The sequence below is a fragment of the Temnothorax nylanderi genome, unplaced genomic scaffold (genome assembly GCF_030848795.1).
Source record: "Temnothorax nylanderi isolate EJ_2023f unplaced genomic scaffold, tnyl_v1.0 TNYL_tig0080_pilon, whole genome shotgun sequence".
Taxonomy (NCBI): Eukaryota; Metazoa; Arthropoda; class Insecta; order Hymenoptera; family Formicidae; genus Temnothorax; species Temnothorax nylanderi.
This window is the reverse complement of record NW_027249142.1, coordinates 331,545-342,615: the sequence shown is the minus strand read 5'-3', so window position 1 is coordinate 342,615 and position 11,071 is coordinate 331,545. Positions and strand designations below refer to the sequence as shown.

Genomic DNA, 11,071 nt, shown 5'->3' with positions numbered 1-11,071 from the left:
ACACTCCGCGTTGATTGGTTGGTTCTAAAAGTAAGAGCCAATCACGTTCGACTGCTACTCAGCGGCTTGATCTGCTGAACGCGCCCTTTGACGCAAGGAGAGAAGGAGGTTCGGCTCGGCGTGGTCACGTGGTGTCGGCAATCGGCAATCGGCATTGCACGCCATTGCACGCCATTGCACGCGGACGCGGGCCAGCGCCAGACAGGGCCAGGCGCGACCGACTCAAGGAGCGGCCCTCTCGACGCGATCCCCATCGTAAATATGCTGTGCTAGTACCGTGAATGTCAGACACGATGAGCTTCTCCAGCGATGAGGTCAATTTCCTGGTCTACCGATACCTGCAGGAATCCGGTACGATTCGCCACTCATAACCTCCATATCCGGACGGACGCTGCGTTTCCGCGTCTGTTGCGTTACGTTCGCGCGACGAGAACCCGGCCGCTGATTCGAACGCGCTTTACGCGATCGAGTGGCCGACACGCCGGCGATTTGAGACCGCTCACGACTCGGAGTGTAGCTAAATCAAGCCGCCGAGTCGAGCGACTCGTGAAATTTGTTTGTCAACACGATCTATTGTACTTAAAATCTTAGGACGGAGTCAGCTCGCATAGGCTCAACGTCGTCCGAGCGTAACATTTCGCCCTGTTTCAGTCTAATCTTATCATTCCCGGACTTTTGTCTCCCGCAGGTTTCCAACATTCTGCGTACACGTTCGGAATAGAGTCCCATATATCGCAGAGTAATATTAATGGAGCCCTCGTGCCACCCGCAGCCCTCCTGTCCATTATTCAGAAGGGATTGCAGTACACGGAGGCTGAGATTATGATAGGCGAAGATGGCACCGAACACAGAATGGTGGAATCCTTATCCCTTATCGACGCTGTTATGCCAGACATTGTTGCGACACGACAGAATCAGATCAATCAGCAGAAACAGCAGGTGAAGGCTGATGGCCAAGATACCAATGGCGAAGAAGGTAATCTACTCGCTATATAATATATATATATATATATATATTTGCATGATAATCAAAGTAGAATATTGTAATTTTATACATGTAAGCATATGATAGCAAAGTTAAAGATAGGGGGATTAAACTAGTGATTAGGATTACATAATGCGTGATGTATTACTGAGAGCCTGATACACCCTGGTCTGGAGAAGTTAAATATTTTTCAGACCTCCATAGAACTCAGGCAGATTAAAGCGGGACGGCCATAGGTTGCGGTCATTTTGTGAGTCATAACTTGTCGCTTCTGTCAAACGTAATGATAAAGATATGGTTTCCTCTAAGACAAAGCATATTTTTATCACTGGATGTAGTCAGAAGGGACAGCGTATAACTCATCATCGATCTGTCCGTCAACTAGTGGCAAACAGTTCTTTAAATAAACTAATTAAATAATAAGTAGAGATATATATGTATATAGATCATTACTGTCAATCAGAAAGTTCCTGTGAATTAATCGAGATGTTTATTTCTTTTCTTAGTTGTTACATCCAACGAAGGCGTAAATAATAATGACCGAGGTGGGGACCGGGGAACGGAGATGGAGGTGGACGAGCCAGCAACAGGTCCAAATGCAGGTTCTAATACTAGTACCGTGGAGATTCCTGCGAGTAAAGCCACGAAATTGCGTGGTCATGAGTCAGAGGTCTTTATCTGTGCGTGGAATCCGACGACCGATCTATTAGCTTCTGGCTCGGGCGACAGCACTGCTCGCATTTGGGATATGTCGGATAACTCACAGGCACCAAATCAGCTCGTCCTACGTCACTGTATTCAGAAAGGCGGCACTGAAGTGCCCAGCAATAAAGACGTTACATCGTTAGATTGGAAGGTACTGACTGGACGCGCTTTTAGTTATGGTCGAGCGCGTTGATGCAAACACGCATTTCGAACTTTTGCAGTGTGACGGTACGTTACTTGCGACGGGAAGTTACGACGGATACGCACGAATATGGACAACGGATGGGCGATTAGCATCCACATTGGGTCAGCACAAAGGTCCGATCTTCGCATTAAAGTGGAACAAACGCGGCAATTACATTCTGAGTGCTGGCGTCGACAAGACCACAATTATTTGGGACGCTGAAAGCGGGCAGTGTACGCAACAGTTCAGTTTTCATTGCGCGCCTGCTTTGGACGTCGACTGGCAGACGAACACGTCATTCGCTAGCTGTTCTACAGATCAGTGTATACATGTGTGCAAACTCAATGTGGATAAGCCTATCAAAAGCTTTCAGGGACACACTGTACGTATATGCGATCGAGAAAATTATCATGGTTTAATCAAACATTTTCCTTCATTTTCTCCTTTTTTTTGTATGTGTTTTGCAGAACGAAGTCAATGCAATTAAATGGGACCCGCAAGGAAATCTATTGGCTAGTTGTTCAGACGATATGAGCCTGAAAATTTGGTCGATGAAGCAGGACACGTGGGTGCACGATCTGCAAGCACACAGTAAAGAAATTTATACGATCAAATGGTCACCGACTGGCCCAGGAACGCACAATCCGAATATGAATTTAACATTGGCCAGCGCATCGTTCGATTCCACCGTTAGACTATGGGATGTCGAGAGAGGTGTGTGCATACACACGCTAACCAAACACACCGAGCCAGTCTATAGTGTAGCATTTAGTCCGGATGGGAAATTCCTTGCTAGCGGTAGCTTCGATAAATGCGTTCATATATGGTCTACGCAAGTAAGTATCATAAGTTTTTTTTTTTAAATACTATTAAATCGAATTAAATTGATTGCTTTCTCTTAATTCGAACAGAGCGGCCAGTTGGTACACAGTTACAAAGGTACAGGCGGTATCTTCGAAGTGTGCTGGAATAGTCGTGGTGACAAGGTCGGTGCGTCAGCATCCGATGGCAGTGTATTCGTTCTCGATCTTCGCAAACTGTAATTATAATTATGTCCTAGGGCGTATTTCTGAGAGAAAGTTTGTTATAACTCCTTTTTTTTCTTTTTTTTTAAGTGTTTGGGGTAAGATTAATCTTATCACCGTCTGTCTGTTTTTTTTTGTTCCGAAGAACTTCCTGAACTGGTGCACATTTGTGCAATAAGTTGGAGTGAAACAATATATACTTGTCTCGGTCTAACTTATTGCACTAGTGTGCACCAGTTCAGGAAATTTTTCGAAAAAGAACAAGACTGATCGCTTCAGTTATTTGATACAAACCTTTTAGCATCTTTTCCTTATAATTGCTCTTAAGATCGCCTTTTTGTTACGACTCTGCGTCGATTGAAATTTACTGGACGTTCAACTTTTTATCATATCTTTTCATTTTCTTATTATACGGAGTGATTCTAAGCGCAATTTGAAACGGAGAATTTTTCTCACAGACAAAAATAAATAACGGAATTTTATTTGCAAAATAAATCTTGTTATTCTCTGAAAAACGTATGTATTCCTTTTAATCTTTATTTATGTACTTCAAATTTTTATCATAGTACGGATAAAAGTTTTGGTAATTTCGAGTTTAATTACTAATATTCAAATAAATATTCTATAAATAAGGTTTCTTAAAATATTCGATAATTTTTAATCACCCTTCATAATCATTTAAGTTACTTGAGTTTTTCTTGGTGTAGATTTATGAATTATGTTATTTATACATGAACTTTACACCATTAAAAATTCTTAGAAAATTATAGGTGGCAATTTATAATTATTTAATAAAGCGCGCATTCTCAGTTTAAAAAATACTTTTTGTATACTATTCTCTTAGTATTTCTTTACGAAAGATGCATAAAGAGAAATGTACATTAACAACAATATTTTTAGTCGTGAACACAAAACTGTACAGCATATAATTTGGCAAACTCTGTATTTACAAAAGAAATAGATTGCTATCTTTATTCATTAAAAGTGGCTGGAATATGCTGTCCATACTCCAGTTGTAATTATAACCACACACAATTAGAGTTGTAACTGTGATAGTATTAAATAATGTGTAAACATTGATAATAAATAAAAGAAATAAACTTTTTTAAAGAAAGACCGCGATTATGATTGAGAATATAACAGTGTTGTTTTATTACTCATTATAATATATTACCATATTTTTGATAGCGCATTGGAACATAGGTAAAGATGTCTATTGTTGGCTCACTTTAAATGAGATCTGTTATTATATTATCATTAGTTACGTATCACGCAACCGAATGTTTTATCAATTATCACCGACTCAGTATCGTGATAAACGAAATAATAACAGCCGATCTGTACGCTGGAAAATTATATATTCTATTTTATATATTTTTAATTATATTTATATTTGTTTTGATTATACATTTTCAGATAAATAATTATCTCTACAAAATCTATGCAACTTACACATATATATGTATTTTAATATATTCACTCATCGTTTTTTCAACGATGGATTGTATTGTGTGAAACTTTAGCGACAAAAAGAATTCTGAGAAGTGTACGTACGCATACTTACTTTTCTCAGAATCCTTTTTATCATTAACGACTCTTAAGTTTCACACAATGTAATCTATCATTAAAACTGACGAATTAATATATCAACATACTTATATGTATAGAAATTATTAAAAGATTTAATAACTACATTCTCCGATTTCCTAGATTTTCTGAAATCGCATTCGATAAAACGCTTCGACGCAGTTATAAGTGAAAACAATCTTGTGGTACGGTCACGTGGTTATTAAATAATTATTTTAATAATGCATACACATTTTATTTATCGCATGCTCCGCGAAACTTTCAATCTCATGCATCGCGTTAGACATTTTTTGCACAATTGATAAATCGCTGTTTTTGTACTTCCGCAATGGCACAGGAACAAATACGTAACTGCGAGATGACGCGAAACAATCATATCAATAATCAACATTAATATTAAGAGGGAAGCAAAAACAAGTTTTATACATAATGTAAAACTATTTCTAAATTATAACATTTGGGATACAATCTTGTACTTTTATCAATAAAAATCTTATCGTGTATTATTATAGTCTTTCTTAAGATTTAACAGTATATATCTGATCTCCGGATCCTTTTACAAGTTTTCGATTTCCTTACATTTGTGAATCTGTGGATAGTCTCTTTAGGAAAGTGGATAGTGCATGTTATACGCAGAAAATAGATTTTCATTCAGAATTGTAGACTGCAGGTACACACATATATGAGTGTGCCTCTCGTCCGACGATCGACGCCGGGATATCGCGAGAGGCGACAGCTATCAATACAACGTAGTATTTGTACATTTATAGTTGGCGAAAGTGAAATTGCGTAAGTTCAATCGACTCGCGTATGCGTTACATCGTCATCTACGAATGCGAATATTGGTAAAGCGCGGCGGAGAGATGCGAGAAATTAAATCTACGCTAAAGGATCGGGCGTCAGGTATTCTCTGCGAAACAGAAAAGACGTAGCTTAAACGAGATCACAATATATAATACTGCTTCGTTACGCCTTTCTCCGTGCCCATGAAGGGGAGCATTGGACGCGGAAGAAGACGGAAGTAAAGCTTTACGTAAAGCTCAGATCTTTGTACGTTTTTTTCTTTCTTCGGAACGTTATGCGCGCCGATCGAATCTGTCGTGCATCTCCGAACGATGCACAATCGCGATTCCCATACCTGCCAGCTTCCGCGACACGGGGCTGTTACGTTTTAATTATTACAACCTAACTCAATAAATAAACGCTAAAATTAATGAAGAATCGAAGAGGGGAAGGAATACTGGTGCAAAACGTTTTCGGTTTCCTCGATCGAATTCGTTAGAGAAGGAGATGGGGCCCGTATCTTATTCATTAGAGACAGAGGCAGGCCCGTATTTGTTATCGATTGTGAAAATTCAGCAATTTTTTAACATTCATATTTGCCAGCCGCGGCTGGCAGAACTCGAACTATCTGCTAAACGAGAATAGGCAAGCGGAAAGAAGACGGACGACAAAAATAACTTAATGGATGACGGTTGATTAACAGTCGTATATAGTAAAGCTAAAATATATATCGGTTCTGGAGTTCTTCTTCGCGTGCCGAGGCGCGAATTCATTTCAGCAGGCGGAGCTCGTTAGTCTGTACCTGAAAATCAGCATCATCATTATTAGCATGCATAATATTTTAATGAAATAAAAGATTCTAATTAAATAAATCTTTCTCTATAACTTCGAAATTACAATCACGACAGGGAGGGAATTGTCTGATCGAAATTATTCAAGGCCATTGTCTTAAAACAGGTCCAAGATAAGAAAGAAATCTGAGAATGCATGTACTCTCACCGTCCGATCGTCATCTTGCGATCCACGGAACAAGGGATTGTTCTCTTCGATCCATTCGTTCCTGTTGGACGCTGCAGGCCGTTCGCGGCTGTTCTTCATGCCGGATCTCACGTTTCTGCCGGCGTCCGACACCGATCTCTTGCCAATGCTCTCGAGGAAGCGACGATTCTCGTCGACCTGCCGCTGATCCTGCAGTGCCTTTCTGCGTGCCAGCTCCAGCATGACTCTCTGCCTCAGCACGTCAAAATTGTTGACGATCGACAGGGACCCGATCCTCTTGGTGCGCATCACGTCTGAGCCGAGATCGTTCTCCGAATTCAGCATCTCATCCTATTCAGCGTAATGAATATTGGTCACGATTAATTCTTTGAATACTGAGGGAAGGAAGATTATGAACACACTGCTGATAGAAAACAGCAAACTGATTGTTCGCAAAAAGATCATCGATCTTTCGTTATCAAAATAAGTTATAATTATCGCAAGAGAAAAAACGTTTTCGTATTTTATAAATGTGCATTTTATATAAACGCAATCTCGCCATAGATTTTTAGCGCTTTGACCGCGTATAGGTATGATAAAAAATATATTTTAGTCGATACAAATACATATTTTAACAATAAAAATCAAGGGCTTTATTAACTATGTATAAGTTACCCCCGAGAACCCGCTTTGTCCCGCTTTAAATAATGCGATTAGATTACAGCGGTAAAATTTTCATGAACATCCCATTCTATTGTTGCGTGAACAATAACTATGCGCGATAAAACACTGTCAGCTGTTCCATTACGTTATTATAGTTAGCTAACAGCGCTGACAAGCTTGTGCATTCTAATCTTATCAACCATATGTTACTTTACTAATAAAATTTGTGGCAAGACTTTTAAGCCTTAACCCTTTCAACTTTTTTTCTGTTGGATTTTATATAACATTTTTTTATATAACAAACATATTTTTTCGGAAAAATGTAGTTTTAATTTATGTGCGGTAACATTTATGATAAAAAACCAAAATTTCTATACATATTCAATTATATATATGCATTCTATATACATAATTAAAATTAAATTTTGAAATCATTTTTGAAAAAATATGTAGGTACAGTGTGCATATTCTTTGAAAAATGTGCATTCATCATGTCTGAAAGCATCGCGGCACTTAATGTTATTAACATCTGGCATTTAGTACCTTGATAATTAATCTAACAATTAAAGTTCCGCAATGATAAGATCATTTTGAATTCAAACAAAGAATGGACTCAAGCGAGATAACTCCTTCATGAATAACGTTAGGTATTAAGGGCAATTTGAAATTTACATGCTCCTCCGTAGCTACAATTTACTGTATGACGTCTTCCCGGGTACGATGTTGCAGGTACTTTTGCTTTACCGCGCTTTTACGTCGCGCTTTATGTTCCCTCGGCTCATAAATAGCGATTTCACGGTCGTATATTCCGTTGCATATTCTCGCGAAACAATTCTTTCGAAACGCTGTTTTTTTTCCTCCTCTCTATCGCGCGAAACTTACAGATCGATTTGCGCAATTGTCGCGGCAATTGCGTATTCGCGCGCGGCGTAAAGACAGTCGAAGGTGCGCCCCTCGAGCGAGAAAGCTCGCGAGAGAGCTTTCAACGTATACCGCGCGATGCACCGAACCGGAAAATACGTATTTACAGAGCTGGGCGAAGAGCGAATAATGAATGCACATGAATAATGAAGGTACCTGCCACCACCAGGTCGTCGTGTAATATTGTTGCTTTCACGCGCGGCGTGCCTCGGAGCGAATAAAAAATTCCGGAATGCACGCTGCACATTTCTCGTTACATCTATCTGCCGCGCTTGCAATGCTTTAAAAGTAGCAAATGAACAGAGCATTTTGCCAAAGAATGCTATGTACGAGTCATACGTTTGTTCACAAAGGCGTTCCTAAAAATTTCCGATGTTAAGAAAAATAGCGATTCTGAAAGTCGAAAAATCATCGTTTTCTCTCGAAAGGTCAGACTCGAAGATAAATGGGAAAAAATCTATGTGTTATAAATAATAACGAAAACAGCTCGCTGTTATTAAAAGTAATAACGAAAATAGCTCGCTGAGTAATATACAAGGATTTATTTGTGCGAATAATGGAAACGATAATTTTTCTGTTATTGCAAGATTGCATTATCGTGTACGCATAATTTTCTTCACATCGCACATAGCTTTCTTGAAGATGATAGATTTATCTTTGCAGATACGACAAATATAACGACATAATATTTCCTGACAATAACGGTCTAGTACTAACAATAATAAGTATATCCGGCCTTTGAATTATTATTGGAGCAAAAAGTACGCGTGGGACAGGAAAATCACGGATAAATAAGGTACGCTTTAGATCATCGAGCGTCGAAATCTATATCCGCTTCGCAAGACGGCGGAACAGCAGCCGCACGGGAAATAAGGAGGAATGCAAATCCTCTGTAACATGACGTGGGATCTCCCATGTGCAATAGAAACCAGGGGGAGAGACGTCCTCCGTTCACGATTCACGCGCTCCTGATTCACTACATATGTAACGTATACGTTTATACGTTATTTTCCGTCATTTTCCGATACCGAACCGCGAAGGCGCGACGCGTAAGTGTGCGTGTCCATCTGCGCGGATACCGCAGTCGATCCGTTAACACACGGCTAACTATTCGAAATGCAAAGCGCTCGTAAACCAAGCGGATCCAACGAGACACGTGCCGACGCTGTGTTATCCGACCAACAATGGCATTCGTATATTTGGAATACGTTGTTCTATTTCACGACGAGCGCGATTTCCGCGCGGCTTAGAACTTATCGACGGATTATTGATGAGAGAAAGATGCGTTCCGATAAGAGAGCATCCTCAATAATCTGTGATTCTAGGTTTCAAAAAATATTTTTAGCTTCAAAATTTGATTTATCTATATATAGAAATAAAATTAAAATTAATGAATATGATGTGGACATAAAGCACCTTTGATCGTTTTATAAATCAGGCCCTGAACAAAAGGGTTGTGACGATAATAATTCAACAAATTTATTGTCTTTGTTAATTACAAAATTTCTGGCATTTAACTTAGATAGAAAAAATAATAAAAAAGCTTTTCCTATTCGTGTATATATTTTATCAATATAAGATTTTCGTGTTTCTATACCGTAGTTTTTACAGTGCGTTTCTATACTTTTCAATTTTCTATGTACAAGATAAAAAAGATTAAGGAGGAAAAAGAATGGAAGAGATATAATGCTTAACATAAGAGATTAAAGTTGTCTTTAGATTGCGTTATCTTTTCGATTTCACAATATTTCTATTTGCCGTATTCATTTTACTCGAGAAAACATACCTCCAATTCTGGTATTCTTTGATCGATCAACAGGAAAATTTTGGGACGATCGTCCGACACGTCCCTTCTTTCGTACGGCGACAGAGGAGCGGAACTTGTGAGGCCGATTATCGTCGTCGACGCCAAGATACCGAGCAGTATCATCGTGCAGGAAGAATGTAAATTAATAACGTTCATCTGAAACACATCATCGAAAACGCTTGCAGGTGATAACAAGTCGGCAAAATATTTATTATATACGGACAGTGAACTAGATTTTTGTCATAAAAAAATCTAGATATCATACACAGAAAGAAAATAAGTGTCAAATCGACCCTTGTATACTTATATATACGCAAGAATATATAATCTTGAAATGAGATTATATTGCATTAAACTAAGAAAACTTGCTTGAATGAAGTCATTTATATAGTTAAATGAAGTTTTAAGATGGTTCAATAAAAAAAAAAGTTAAGATATATATTCTTGCGTATATACAAGTATATCAGTGATTGATTTGACACACTTCCTTTTTTCCGTGTAAATTTCCTTATTTTCATAACAATATTCCACAGCATTCTTTCTTTGAATTAAATTGCATAACGACTTATGCATAATTTTTTTCGCGTCGAGATACACTTTTATCTCACGCTTTCGCCGCGTTTACGTCAAGATAGGGCTTCGAAGAAGACGTTTGTTTGGTGCGGATGGACAAATCGATTTTAAATGTAAGCCACGCAATGACGAGACCAGAAGGAAAAGCAGAAAATTGTGCGAACACGCGCCCGTTCTTTGCGTGTCGAGTAATTTTCTTTTTCTCACTTCTTTCCTATTATTCTCCGGAGCCTATATTTGATTCGAGAGCAAACATTCTTTTATCGGATTTCGTCTTCTGCCATCCGTCACGGGGTGAGTTACGAGAAGTTAAGTTTCGGCGGCAGCGACGGCGAGCAGGTGAGAAGAGGTACTTTGTGCACAAATTGTGCTTGCCGTGCCAAACATCCGGTCGTTCGGCCTGAGGCTCCCTATCCCTCGATTCGCGTTAAAGCACGCACCCCGAGGGAGCTATGTTAAATTACTTTTACAATTTAACGTTCAAGTCGTAACTGTCGCACGCAATAATTTCTTTCTCACGAAACATTAAAACATTCACAAGTCATATTAAACGCATCTAAACCTTAAATCTTTACAATTTCTACCTTTCCGTTATACCAGTAAGATTTACTTGACATAAAAAAAAATTGAAAAAAAGGACAAGAGTGAAGAGAAAATTTGTTTCCTTGTGATGTGTTGTGATGTAAGATTTTGATGATATACCTACTTGGAATTCTTTATTAGCACTTTTATATTTTTTCTTGATATTACGTGTAATAAATATATAAAATACGCTTTTAGTTAAATAAATTCAAAATATTATTTTGCTCTTCTTTTACTTTATTTTTTTTATGTGGACTTTATTTATTTTTTAATTTTCG

General features: G+C 38.5%; 2 protein-coding genes across 5 annotated transcripts in view; one reads left to right on the top strand and one right to left on the bottom strand.

Moving 5' to 3' along the window:
• The first annotated feature begins 135 nt into the window (after positions 1 to 135).
• On the top strand, positions 136 to 4,013 carry LOC139774361 (F-box-like/WD repeat-containing protein TBL1XR1). Its single transcript, XM_071709580.1, has 6 exons — positions 136 to 351; positions 689 to 976; positions 1,492 to 1,841; positions 1,912 to 2,256; positions 2,342 to 2,710; positions 2,786 to 4,013. The coding sequence occupies exons 1-6, from the start codon at positions 282 to 284 to the stop codon at positions 2,915 to 2,917; spliced, it is 1,554 nt and encodes a 517-aa protein (XP_071565681.1). The 5' UTR covers positions 136 to 281; the 3' UTR covers positions 2,918 to 4,013.
• Positions 4,014 to 4,021: 8 nt separating this feature from the next.
• Positions 4,022 to 11,071, bottom strand: part of Dh44 (diuretic hormone 44) — a 139,398-nt gene continuing 132,348 nt past the window's right edge. For all 4 annotated transcript variants that reach the window (XM_071709585.1, XM_071709583.1, XM_071709586.1 and 1 more), the window contains 3 exons: positions 9,618 to 9,794; positions 6,269 to 6,598; positions 4,022 to 6,071 (listed from right to left, as the gene is read on the bottom strand). In XM_071709585.1, the coding sequence (XP_071565686.1) occupies positions 6,039 to 6,071; positions 6,269 to 6,598; positions 9,618 to 9,794 (540 nt within the window). In that variant the 3' untranslated portion in view covers positions 4,022 to 6,038. The remainder of the gene's footprint in view (positions 6,072 to 6,268; positions 6,599 to 9,617; positions 9,795 to 11,071) is intronic.